The following is a 14,287-nucleotide window of genomic DNA, read 5'->3' on the forward strand; positions in this document are numbered from 1 at the left end:
CAAATTGGCTCTAGTTTTTGGCATGGTAGCATGGAGAGATGCTCCTCTACCTGACACAAAAATATGGAATTTTCCCTCAGTGACGCGAAACTTCTGGACTTCCGTGCCTTATCGAGATTAGAATCTTCTCGATTTTCCCTGGCTCACTTGCGTAATTCATCGTGATTGCCTTAATTTTCTGCCCAATCGCCTACGCTTAATCTAGTATTGCGGAGCTATTAATTAATACTTGTTTCTATCCACGGGGGGCCTATTCATCCAAGGTCAAGCTACGGCAATTTGGCACGGCGAAAGAATATTAAGATGCCCCCATGCTCCTAAGGTTGACATAGGAAGTGGATGACGCTTATGGGTATCCACGGAGGCAAATGTGATGGTCTTTGGAGGGGAGAAAGGGAGGTCTCAACCGAGAGAGAGAGAGAGAGAATCAGACCAAGATATTTAGCTTTCATACGAGTTCAAATACGTTTGAATGCAACAAACGTTGATCGAGGGAGAGAGAGAGAGAGAGAGAGAGAAGTTCTTAGAAAAGGACTCTTGTTTGGTTTGAGTTCCTTACTCTGGTCATGAATCCGTCAAGCTCAAATGAAAATCTCCCGGACTACCCTTCAAAGGGCGGAGAGACTCAAGGACGCGACTCAATGGCTGGATCAGCCTTACATCCAGCCAGACTCTCCTCAATTTTCTGCTGTCCTCCGAAAGTGCAGCCACGCAAAAGCTCTCACGGAGGGTATGCGGGTTCATGGGCAAATTCTTCGACTTGGCCTGGACAACGGCAAATTTCTGGGGAACCTCCTTATAGAAATGTACGGCAATTGCGGGGCTTTAGGGGACGCACGTTCTGTTTTCGACAAGATGCATTTACGAGACGCCATCACATGGACTGCCGTTATAGGAGCATATGCCGAGCATGGCGACCACATGGAGGCCCTTCACCTCTATCAGCAAATGCAGCGGGAAGGAGTAGAAGCTCTCCAAATTACTTTCGTTAGACTTCTATCTGCGTGCTCCAGTACTGCAGCTCTAGCTCAAGGTAAGGAGATCCATGCTAGTATTGTGCAAAATGGTTTTGATTCAGAAGTCATTGTGGGGACTGCAATTATCAACATGTATCGCAAGTGTGGATGTCTGGAAAGTGCAAGGAGGTTTTTTGATAGAATGCGTGCACCAGATGTGATTGCATGGAATACTATAATTGCAGCCTGTGTCCAGCATGGCGAATGCAAGGACTCTATGCTCCTTTATCAAAAAATGCAGCAGGATGGTGTGAAGCCAAACAAGGTCACATTCGTTAGCATCCTTGGAGCATGTTGTTGTCCTGCTGAGTTACCATTCGGCAAGGACATCCATCGTAGTATTGTTGATACTGGATTTGAATCAGATGTTGTCGTTGGTACTGCTCTTGTCAGCATGTATGGTAAGTGCAGGCGTCCAAAAGATGCATGGAAGGTGTTCGACAAACTACATGGACGGAATGTGATTTCGTGGAATGCCATGATCGCAGTGTATGTGTGTAATGGTCATGATACTGAGGCCCTCTCTGTATATCAAGCTATGATGGAGCAGGAGGTGAAACCAGACAGTCTTACCTTTGTAAATGTTCTTGGTGCATGTGCCACCTTAACATGCATATTGAGTGGCAAAGATATTCATTCTAGCATTGTAAAGAGAGGCTTGGAGTCAGAAATCCTCCTTGGAACTGCCCTGTTCAACATGTATGGAAAGTGTGGGAGTCTTAAGAACGCACGGAGGGTGTTTGACAAGCTACTTGTGCGGGATCGAGTTACATGGAATGCCATGCTTGCAGCATATGTCCAGAATGCCCATAAAAGTGAGGCTTTTCAACTTCATCAACAAATGCTCAGGGAGGATATGATACCAGACAAATTCACCTTCAATACTCTTCTCAGTGCATGCTCAAGCACGGTAGCTCTTGCACAGGGTAAGAAAATCCATGCAAGCATTGTTGACAGTGGTTTGGAGTGTGAAGCTGGCATCGGTGCTTCCCTTATTAACATGTATAGTAAGTGTGGGAGTGTGATGTGTGCGGCAAGTGTGTTTAAAAGCCTGCATGGGCAAGATGTGAACTCATGCAACGCCATGCTTGCGGCATATGTCCAGCATGAGCATGGCAAGGAGGCTCTTAAGCTGTATCAAGAAATGGTTGAGAACAATATAATACCAGATGAGTTCTCCTTTAGCGCCATTCTTGGTGCATGTTCTGCAATAGCAGCACTGCTGCAGGGTAAGGGCATTCATGCTACCATAGTACATCGAGGGTTTGATTCAGATGTTGCAGTATTAAATGCGCTCCTCAACATGTATGCCAAGTGTGGAGATGTGGAGGATGCATTCTGCATCTTTGCTAAAATGCGTGAACGGGACATAATTTCATGGAATGCAGTGCTGGCAGCATATGCCCAGAATGGCTTGGGTGATGAGGTTCTTCAGCTCTATCAACAGATGCAGAGGCAAGGGATCAAGGCAAATGATGTCACTTTCATTAGTGTTTTCTGTGCATGCAGTCACACGGGGCTGGTTGACGAGGCATTGAAGTATTTTGATTCGTTGAAGTCAGTCCATGGCATTACTCCGACACTGGAGCACTATGCATGCATTGTTGATCTTTATGGCAGAGTTGGAAGATTGAAAGAAGCAAGGGAATTCGTCAAGAAAATGCCAATTCAACCTGATGCTGTGGTTTGGAAAGGTTTGCTTGGGGCTTGCAGAGTGCATAATGATGTAGAGCAAGGACAAGATGCTGCAAAACATGTTTTTGAGTTGGACTCAGGGAGTGCAACACCATATGTACTGCTCTCAAATATACATGCAGCCTTTTGGGGTGGTGGGGAATGGAATACTGTGTACAACATTGGAAGGACGTGAGGATCTAGCTATGCTGCAGTGTGGCGATGCATGAATTTGTAAGATGCAATCGATTCAACAGAGGACGATTTGCTCAGTCGGAGATTGTAATTGGCCAAATGGAGAGCTAGGGCTGATTGTCTGTGTGAAAGAGCGGAAGCTCTTCAAGAAAGATATTCAAACTTTTTTCGGTTCTCAAAAGGACAACGTAAGGCCATTCAACTCTGATTCATGCCTTGAAATCTTTTTGGCTGAATTTGAGACCTAAATATTCTCTTCAGAGAAGATAACCATTTAAGATGTTGTAGTTTGCCTTGCGGACTTGGAGAAGCTGCTGTCCAAAGCAACCCATTAGAAAGCTCTCAATGTGTTAGTATTCAATAAGAAAATTCAAAGACCAACCTTGGAACTATCCCATATTCATGCTGGCTCAATCAGATGTGAAATGCTCAGTTTGGAAATTTTGCTAGTGGTTGAACCTCGAAAGACAAGGGTGCAGTTGGACGACAAAGGAAGATCTAAACATCTCACTCAGAATGAGCTGATTCTATTACTCGCGGATATATAACCTCCAAAAATAGAAAGAAGCATTCTTATTCTCCTAACAAAAGCAAGACTTGGGTCCAGGTGAAGGAGGGCGATTTTGAAAAGCTGAATCTTATTTCAGCCATTGCCAAATACCCCTCCTATATTGATACTCCAATGGGATGAGTAAAAGATGGGCTAGAAAATTTTAGAGGAAATGCAAAGATACATGAAAGAAGGAAAATGTTTTAGATGTAGCACATAAGGTCTTACCTTGTGGTTCTCCTCATGAAGTAAAGCAAGGTCAACAACGTGCGATTGCTAAGGAGAGAGACCAAATGTCAACAAGGAGGAGTTCAAGGAGATTAAATGCAGGATTATGGCTGGGTCAAGTAAGGCAATAAGTCTCTACTCTTTATGACTTTGGATTGATTGTTGGATATAAGTATCTAGCTTGGTTGTTAGACACTACATTTTGGATATCATTGCCTCACTGTGCGTCCCCCATAGAGGACATGGGGGAAATGTACCTAGCATGCTTGTTACACACGACATGCTAAGACACACTTTAGACATGGGTGGCTTAAGTGTCTTAAAAATAAGATACTTAAGACAAGTAATTTTTTCATACAAATTATTAATTGAAAAATATATAAAAGTAAACATAACGTGTTAGGCACACTAGACATGGGTGTCTTAAGTGTCGTAAAAATAAGATACCTAAGACAAGTAACTTTTATTTATAAATTATTAAATCAAATTATAAAAGTAAGCAAAATTATAGATTTGGGTACTCATATAGCCTTTGCCATAGGGCTTCCATATATCAGTAATTACGTAGGATCTAAACATTTAATCCATGTTACATATTAAACTTTTGACTTTAGAGTCGACACACTTAGCGAGCTATACATTCACGATTTAACATGAAAGATTGTAGAGACAATAGACTCTAATCAAGAGCTTGCAAGTCACCAATCAGGATTGAAATTGGATAATTGAAATAACAAGTGGGTGAAGTGCCTACTTCCAACATGAACAGAAAATACCGAAGTCCGAAAATCTATTAGAGATCAATCAACATAGGTGTCAAAATTGAAGTTTGATACATACATCATAAAAGCAAACCACATTCAACTAGCTTGTTGATTTGGGCCGATTGTGTTGCTTATTTGTTCAACCATTTCATTGGTTCAATCACTTGCATTGCATAACTACAAGTCAATCAAAACTCACCCAACAAATATCCCATATAACCTCTACTCAGTTACTAAAGCATGTTGAATAGCTAACACTTGGAACACATTGAAATGGCACCAACTCATCAACCTTGATGGCTTACATGTGTATCAAGATCCCACCTAGCTATTTCTCAATTGGAGCCTCCACGTGGGATGCCATCGTTGCTTCGAAATCTTAAGCTGCTTGTATTAGATTCATCAATTCTCATTACAATAGCTACGAGTATCATCTGATCTTCATACTCAAGATGCAGACTTGCCTTGCAACAAAGAATATTGAGCTAAGATATATCATAAATTTAGAGGACACACACTCTCACAGCTTCTCATAATATGACTAGAATCACTCATATTGCTTGGGCATCCAAGCTTCCTTTGTTTTAGTTTTCCTGATTTGTACTCTCAACTATCCCACTCTCTCACATATGCATGCAATAATCAAAATAAGATAACATGGAGCCTAAACACAAGCAAGTAGTTTATACTCTACAATATTCACACTATGTATTCAACCTTGTAATATGAAGGAAACATGAGCTTTAAATCTTCCTTATACAATGATCTCTCTCAAGTACCCACTTAAATTGTTTCTATCCACAATTTATAATGAATCTAGAATGATGATCACTGAAGATCTCTCTCTTAAGTACCACTCAAATTGTTTCTCTCAAAATTTCTCTCTTCTCCACACCACAAACATCACTAAAGATCTCAAAGACATGCCGCCTCTATAATTACTTGACTCTCAATTCTCTCATGCAATTAGGAAGAAAAGAGGAGATTTAACTCTTCTTGATACAATGATCTCTCTCTTAAGTACCCACTCAAATTGTTTCTCTCCACAATCTAGAATGAATTTAGACTAAATGAAAATCCTTCCTAGAACGAGGATGATAACAAAGGAAGGGGAGATAGACGTGGCAATGGAATTCTCTTCTCTTAAAGTCGATCCTCCACCATGTTGCTCTTTTTGTAATCTTCAATTGATTCTCTATGACATGTGCTACTACAAATTCCATGTCTCTTCATTGATGTACAACCAAGCACTATTGCTCTTACTATGTGTAGTCTAATCCTAGATTATCTACTTGTACACCTAGTTAGCATTTGTGATATAGAGTTTGGAGAGGATCCAAGCATGTGACTGATCCAATCTTGAAACAAGAGATTGTGGAAATGGAGGCTAAGGGGTGTCACACCCAGTTGGAGGGGTTAGCCCTTTATGGTCACATGGAAGATACCCGCACCCATGGTGTACATGTAGGAAGCCAATGAAAATGAGCAATAGTTGGCTATTAAATGTAACCTCATGCTTGATGCAAGGCACTCTTGCAAGCTCAAATATGATCATGTTTTTCTACCACTATTCCCTTCACTTATAGAATGGAATCCCTGTCCTAAAATTTATAAATTCCTTCATCCCCTCTCCCTCTCCCTCTCCCCCTTCTCTCTCCCATACCTTTCATAAGATCCACTGATCTTTAACATCTTACTTTAGTATGCATACGTAGGTTGATGACATGCATTTGCATATTAATCTATAGCCAAGTGCTAGTACTTAAAATGTATTCCATACCCATGTGATTTCCATAAGCCTGTTCAAAAGTATGTGCATATACTTTTTCATGCTAAAGGCAAGGGACTTGTATTATGCATATACTTTCCATAAGGTGACACAATTACCAAATCATTTGAATTACATAGTATCTAGTATCTCATAGTAGTTCCACAATATTATACCTGATTTGAAGAGCTAGTAAAAAGGGGTAACACCACCAAAAGGGAATGCCATATGGAGGGAGAGAAAGGGAAACTATTGCAATTATTGCAAGTAAACCCTCGAGTTTGAAGTATGTTGTACCCCTAAAAATCACCAACAATACTTCTAGAAGAGGAACAATCATTAACTACTAGTAGCACAACAAAGTCATGAAGGCCACTATACAAATCAATATGGGAAAATATGTTTTGAAAAATCATCACCCACATAGACACGAGTTGTAGATTATTTCTCAACTAGCACTAATTATAAATGGGCAAGATGAGGCAAACTGCATGTTAGTATCTGTACATGTCAATTGCGATTGAGTTGCATGCTTTCCTAAGTGTAAGGTGGGAGAGGGTACACAAGTAGTCATATTGTGAGCCAAGATTATGTGTACAAGGTTAATTGAGGCTATGTTCATATCCTTAGGCATGCCACTAATTATTATATGGTGAATGTCATCCTAAACCATGATGCATGCACAAATGCATGTTGGCACGTGTAAATGGAGCATGCGTTTGCATGCATATGTGTGTGTGTGTGTGTGCATTCATGCATGCTTGCTTGTGTGTCCAAATTGTTGTTTGTATGTCTAGATTCTATCATCCTTGCCTATGGATGAACTTATACCACATACAAAATTTATAACATTTTATGCATTAAAAGGAAATTATGTGATGTCAAGTTTAACATAAACAAAAGACAACAACAAGTCTTCCATTATTCATAATCTATAAGATATAAGAAATGTTGCCTTGAATAGGATTGTGATTTCCTAAATTAATTAACTTCTAACTTTTTTTCACAAATTAGAGCTAGAAAATGTTAGGATAATATCTCTATTTAAATAATTCATAATGATTGAAGAAACTTTCCAAGCTTTAAAACATCAATAGTGTAGTCTAGCACATGCCACATGGCATCTTTACATTGTGTAGTATTACCTCTACGTGGGTTGGCTATGGCTTTTCCAAATAGGTTTGAAAGGTCATACCTCAAGTCAAGAGCATGTACAGTAGGGCGAATCCATGAATGTATCACACTAAGATCACTATAATTTGAATGAGACCAGTTACAATGACCAAATATATCCACAATTGTGGAATTATTTGGTAAAAATAATGCAGTCCAGGAGTTTGCACCATGAGCAAGCACAAACACATCTATTTGGGACATCAAAGAAACCAATGTTGGCAAATCATATGTTGCTTCACCTCTTGCCAACATTTCATCAAAGTATTGGAATTGCAACCTTGGAAGGGACATATTTCTTATATATGTCAAAAACTCATTAACATTAAGCACTCTACGAGACGAGATGTGTCATTTCATAAGTAGACAAGCATACGTAATGGCTTTGGAGGTTTATTGACCTGCATTTCATACGAAAAAAAGTTTTTGTAAGGACACATTTATGCCTTATTTCTTTCTTAATAAAGTGAAATCAATTTTAAAAAAAAATTTTGTCTGCAAATATGAGCTGATAACAATCCATAGATAAGTACAAATGGTTCTCACAAAGCATGTATCTATAAATCATTCTTTTATATGCATAATTATGTTCATGACAGTGACAATTGCAAAGCATAATTATGTTCATGATAGTGACATTTGCAAGCTCTACCCCCAACATGTGCAATATTGTTTTCACACACACACACACACACACACACAAAGGAGTTCTCTCTCTCTCTCTCTCTCTCTCTCTCTCTCTCTCTCTCTTTCTCTCTCTCTCTCTCTCCCCCCAAACAAACCATGGGTAGTCCTATGTTGCATGTGTGTGTGGGCGCACGTGTGCACACACACCCAAGCATGGAGATACAAGCATGCGCACATGGGCACGTGCGTGTGCATGCACACACACACACACACACACACACAAGAGAATGAATATGGTGATGTGTTTGCAATGGCAATTATGGTATCTCTAGTAATGCTCCAACCTCATACGGGTCATGAATAGGATGATGAACATACCCTATCGTTGCATCATATTAAGAACAAGATCAGATGGGTCAGAAAATGCTAATTCATATGAGCTAGTGAACCATCCCAACTAGACACTAGAGCCGTATGCATTGGATGTATAGAAACTAAGCGATGAGAATCATTTAGTACAACAATACGAATGCAATACTGAGGTAAACCCATTGGAAACCCCTTTACTAAAAATGAATGGACACTACGTGAGTTTCTTGCATCGGAAGCCTACACTGTAAAGATGTGGAAGAGACTCTCTTCAATCCTAAATGGAGATTCCACTTTGAATAATACATGTAAATACATGGGTGTATAGGTGGATGGACGTATTGGTGTGGGGAACCCAGAATCCCCCCTCCTAGCATAGGGAAATACACATATATTTAAGCAATTACATCTTTTATGCACCAATATAGAGATGGGTCCCATCTATCTCATGGGAAATATTCCACCACCAAATAGATCTCAGATCCCTTGGCTATGTACCAAGGATTCCACCTCAATCTGCCTCAACAGATGCAAATTCATTCCAACTAGACATCTTATAATACAACACAAGACTCAATTTCCATCGGGTGTTATGCTTTCATTTGAGAGACAACTACGACTTACTACTAACTTCCGTATGCCAATTGGTGTTTTGGAGGTGCCTTTTGTCTACCTGGGGAAGAGGATGCAGTTCGGATTGACATATAGTGTGACTCGTGAGAAATTTCAAGTTGTATGGAGTTACTTCCCATCATTTCTCATCCGAGCGATTGTCTGTATCTCAATTAAAATAGATTGATTCTTTGGTAGTTGAATGCATGAGACTGGAATGAGAGATTCGATAAAAGATCCATCAATCCTCAAAATCCATGGCTAGTTGGAACTAACAGATTCTCTAGTCTTCGTTCGCTAAATCCCATTGGTTTATAATGACAAGGATAACCACAATATTGAATGGGACCTTAGAAGGTTCAGCTCACAAAATTTTAGTATACCACATGCATTCAAAAGGAGACGTATTTTAATTCCACTTTTACGGAAATTTTAATAGGAATACAATAACAGGAGGGATTTTTAATTCAACTTTAGAAAAAAATCCGTTAGTTCACAAGTAAAGAGGGGTGGTTTTCTTGGAAGGGAAATTTTAGTTGAGGGGTTTTTTAAATATTCCTTGAATGGCGTACATGATACCTAGGGTTGCTTAGTAGTGCACCCCTTGAGAATTGGGACTTGAATTAGTCGATGAATCAGGGTGGGGTGTGAATTGGGGAAAGAACTACTTGTTCTACATGTACAAATATATTCGAAATGAGATTCAAGTAAAAATGGTTTGTTGGATTCATCATGGATGGGATGAGAGAGCATTGACTCCTAATCACCTAGTACATAGACTTTAATTGCTTGGGATTATAGCTCAATCGATTAGAGCACCGCCCTATCAAGGCAACAATTGTGGGTTTGCAAGCATTTGCATAGAATATGATTCACCCATACTCTACCTTCTAATGAAATGTGTCATTTACAAAAAAAATAGTATTGCTATCCTCATTAATGTATGAGGTCATTTGGGTAAGGTTCTAGTGCCTCTCTCTACCAAGAATTTCGAAGACAAATGTATTTTGCTACCAGTCTTTGAGAGTTGACTGCCGCCGATGCTATGGATTTTCAAGCCATGGTCCATATTCTTGTTCAATCCATACAAACCAAACCCTCCTTTACGATACATAGATAGTAGCCGATTCAGTGGCGATAGCTTATTGAAGTAGGAAATATCAAATCACTTTTTTAGTAAATATTTGGCTAATGGAAAACATCGGTTGCCTCTCATTGCATTACCCAGTTTTTGGAGACCAATTATTAGAGGATTTGGATATGCCATTTCCAATTTATCATCTACACGAAAACTGGATTTTGAACCAAAATTAGGAAGAACAAGGATTTAAATAATGAGTTAAAGGACCAAATTTGATTCCTAGACAATGAGCCTATCTTCTTGAAAGCGATGGAAAGAAGGACCAGATTGGCTGATAATGGAGGTGAATTACCTAAGACTTATGATCCATTTTTAAATAATGCTTGTCATGCTAGGATTGCAAACTCGGATTCATTCTGATTACTGTCTAATTCATTGGCATCAAAAGTAGATGACGACTACGAGTATGCCCATGAATCGAATTCCAGTAATAAGATTCACAATTGGGTGTCTATCAGTACAAAGCATTGAGAATCATTGAGATTCTTCTTCCCTGGGAAGCATTGCCAAAAAATTCTTTGCAAATATTTGTTTTCATGTTTGAAACATCGAATGATGTCGTGATTGAAGATGTGGGAGAATCAAACTATTTAGTTTTGAAGGACGATTGCACCCCCCCTTCTTGTAACTTGGGATCAAGTCTTCAAACTTTCTTCATCTCCGATAGAGGTAGCTTTATTCTTAACGTACCTCAACAATGATGGAGGTACCCTCGATTGGATCCACTTGCTAGATGTACCTCTAAGCCAATTTTGGAGCAGCCTTGAGATAGTGGAACCAACTAGTGAAGAACATCAACCTTGCAAAGATTAAGGCACTGATAGCGGTGCGATAGAGTTGTAACTCACTAGTTACTCCAAAAGACCACCATATTTGAAAAACTTGGGGTGTTATCTATATACCCTAGAACCCCCCACCTACATCTCTATCAAGTATCTCTTGACTAACTATTGGCCAAACTACCTGGGTGCTAGGCTTAACATAAGTGCCTAGGATCACGTAGCCACACGTCATAATTAAAGAAGTGAGACCCGTGAAAATACGTGTGCTCTTCTCCAAGACTTTCGAAATGGGTATTCGGGTAAGAGGAATGGAGTCGACTCCCATGGGGGGAATGCTCACAAAGGACCGGTGGATATTACAATATGAACATCAGATCCTTCCATTTCAATGCTCAGTAGCTACAATGGTTTCTGTGATTATCCCGCTGTTGGTCAAGGCACTGCTGCCTCGCAGGTCGAGCGCAACCCCTTCTAATAGATTTCCAATCCCCTATGAATTAGAGCCATTGACAGTATACCTAACTAAACCATCAAGCGCAACCCTTTTGGATCCATTTACAGTCCTTTATGAATCGGAGCCATTGACAATCAGTTATTCCTATCCATCTATGGGAGAATTCACCCATCACCCTCAATCTTATCTTTCTATAGGAATCTTCTCTCTTAGGAGGCCCGAGTCATCAGGTAGTTTCCAAATGACCCCTATCGGGTATCTACTGGGGTTAGATTTCTCAAATTCCTCGATATCTTCTCTATGTATATATAAATTTTCAACAACACACACACACACACACACACACACACACACACACACACACACACGTGTGCATGTGTGTGACATGTCTTTGCACTGTGCATATCCTTGCACATGCATTCATGTATGTGTGTGCATGAGTGTAGCAAGTGCAAGTGGGGATGTGTGTGTGGGTGGGTGGGTGGGTGGGTGGGTGCGTGTGTGTGTGTGCATGTGTGTATCTGTCTGTGCACGTGTGTACGATCATGTGCACACACATGTGCATATGAGCATGTGTGTGTGCATGTGCGCAGACAGACGCTTGCATGCATATGTGCACGTGCATGATAGACATGCAAGGACATGTACATAATGTGAAAATATATACTATATGCATTTGTGTGTGCATGCATGCATGCCAGCATGCCGCATGAGTGTGTGTGCATGCATGCAGGCTTGCATGCCACACGTGTGTGTGTGTGTGTGTATGTGTGTGTGTGTGTGTGTGTGTGTGTGTGTGTGTGTGTGTGTGTGTGTGTGTGTACATGTGTACGTGTGTGTGCACTCACATGCACATGTTTATATGTGTTTGTTCACATGTGCATGCATGTGCACTTTTTGTGTTTGTGTGTGTTTATGTGGACGTAGGTGCACTTGTTTGGCTTAATGTGTGGATAGCTTGAATGCAAAGGGTTGTAATCCTTTATTAAGAAAAATGTATTTAAATTACATGGAGAGGGCATTGGCACAACTTAAGGGAGGCAAAGAAGGGAGAATAGGAAAGGGAGAATCATGTGTAATGTGAAAGGGAAGATAGGAGTGGGAGGGCCATGGGTAATATAAAACTCAAGAAGGCAAAGAGAGGAGATAGAAGTGGGAGGTCATCAATTATACATAAAGAAGGACAGGAATGAAGGTAAGGGGGGGTAGGAAAGAGATTGTGAACATAGGGAAGAAGACATTTATTATGTAAGAAAAGGTTTTACAAATGTGATCATGGAAAAAATGAAAGGGTATATGTGTGTGATTGCATCAACCATGATCATCTTTTGCAACAACTCGATACTGTTTATATCTCAAAGGTGAAAGAAATTTTGACGGACCCTAACCTCCATTCCCTATTTTGATTTCTATAGGAAATCAACCCTCCCTTATACAAGAGGTGCATTCATGGTCATACACTACAGTTCAAATTGATACTGAGCTATTATGTTCAAAGAGCTCTTTTGGGGCTAGGCCAAAGATGACAAACTTGACAAGCAAAGCCAAGCAACTTATCTTGGAAAAGGATAGTAAAGATGATGATGGTGGTGGTTAAGAAGAATAGCAACCCACTCCCAAAGGAACAAGGTCCATACAATCACAGCAAAGGAAGAGAGAAAGGATCAAATTCTGACCATTTGAATTCCCTCTCACCCTCCAATGATGTCTCCTCCTCACACTCAGATTCCTCCGCAAAGACCACTCCACAGGGCTCCTCTTAAAGAACAATTCAACATGGGCTTAGGGCCCATAGATGGTTTATACCATCTACCTCTAAACAATGTCCTCTAGTCTATTCAAGTCGTGCCCTTAATTTAACAAACCCACAATCCCATAGCCAAAGGTCACTTAGTCAATAAAGGAGACTCTTGTTGAGCAACTTTTGAGCCCAAGGGAATTAGACCCTAAAGACTTGTATAGATGTGGAGGCCACAACTTGAAAGTAAATGACGACCTCCTCCATTATATTGGATACTTTAGAGGCTCCACTATTGGAGCATTAAATTTCTTTAGCCAGATAGCTCAAAACGTACTTCAAGTAGTGCACATAAGGAGTAGCTATGGCATTGCATATTTATGGGGTTTATGAGAAAAGCCTTGTGTAGACTAGCTATGCCATTACAGATTTGTGGCTGCTCAAGGCACAAATGCATCACATCGGGAGGAGCTTAAGAAGGTAGCTAGAGCTCAAAGTACCCAACATAACTAGGTACAACAAAGACCGTAATGAGCAATCAACCATGGAGTGTGATTTCCAGAGTACGGGTATTGAAAAAGAATCAGCTAATCAATGGAGGTTCAAAGAAAATGACAACCAAATCATACAAGAATAATATGAATTAGCTTCACATCAATTGTTTGACAAACAAGTGGAGGAGCTCAAAGAAAAGAACAACCGAATCATACAAGTATAATATGAATTAGCTTCACATCAATTGTTTGACAAACAAGTGGAGGAACTCCAAATTTAGCTCCACCAAGCCCACATAAACTATACTCTAACACTAGCCATGCCTTCAACGGATTGACATATTATTACTCACCTTCAACCACAATTTGATTTCATACAAGAAAATGATGCTTCTTTGAAGACCTTCCAAAAGAAAACAATGTATTTGCAAATGACACCTTGTGATTCGAGGTCAACAAGCTCATAGAAAGGATAGAGGATAATCAATTGAAAAGGGTAGCAAAGCCCGATACCCTTCATGACCAACTCTTGAAAGAAGCTCAAATACGAAATCACATGCAAGCCTCTTCTTCCTTAGCCATGTCCCTTATAGCCTTCCCCAAACCTCTCGCGACCTTCAATCAGATTATGGAGGCTAAAATGCACATGAAGGTGATGTTTCTACACATTGTAGTTAACCAAGATGCTTTCACCATAACAAT

At 40.1% G+C, this 14,287-nt stretch overlaps 1 protein-coding gene across 1 annotated transcript; it reads left to right on the forward strand.

Moving 5' to 3' along the window:
* The first annotated feature begins 394 nt into the window (after positions 1-394).
* Positions 395-3,910, forward strand: LOC147906152 (pentatricopeptide repeat-containing protein At3g02330, mitochondrial-like). The gene has a single exon (XM_087383421.1). It carries the CDS (start codon positions 586-588, stop codon positions 2,884-2,886), a length of 2,301 nt encoding a protein of 766 aa, XP_087239547.1. The 5' UTR covers positions 395-585; the 3' UTR covers positions 2,887-3,910.
* The last annotated feature ends 10,377 nt before the right edge of the window (positions 3,911-14,287 follow it).

This window comes from Dipteris shenzhenensis, chromosome 1 (assembly GCF_047967505.1).
Source record: "Dipteris shenzhenensis isolate YYH24624 ecotype China chromosome 1, Dip_SZ_1.0, whole genome shotgun sequence".
NCBI classification, from domain to species: domain Eukaryota; kingdom Viridiplantae; phylum Streptophyta; class Polypodiopsida; order Gleicheniales; family Dipteridaceae; genus Dipteris; species Dipteris shenzhenensis.

Bases quoted from the DNA above. Each gene is read 5' to 3' on its own strand.
- LOC147906152 (XM_087383421.1), top strand. From the start codon at position 586: ATGAAAATCTCCCGGACTACCCTTCAAAGGGCGGAGAGACTCAAGGAC.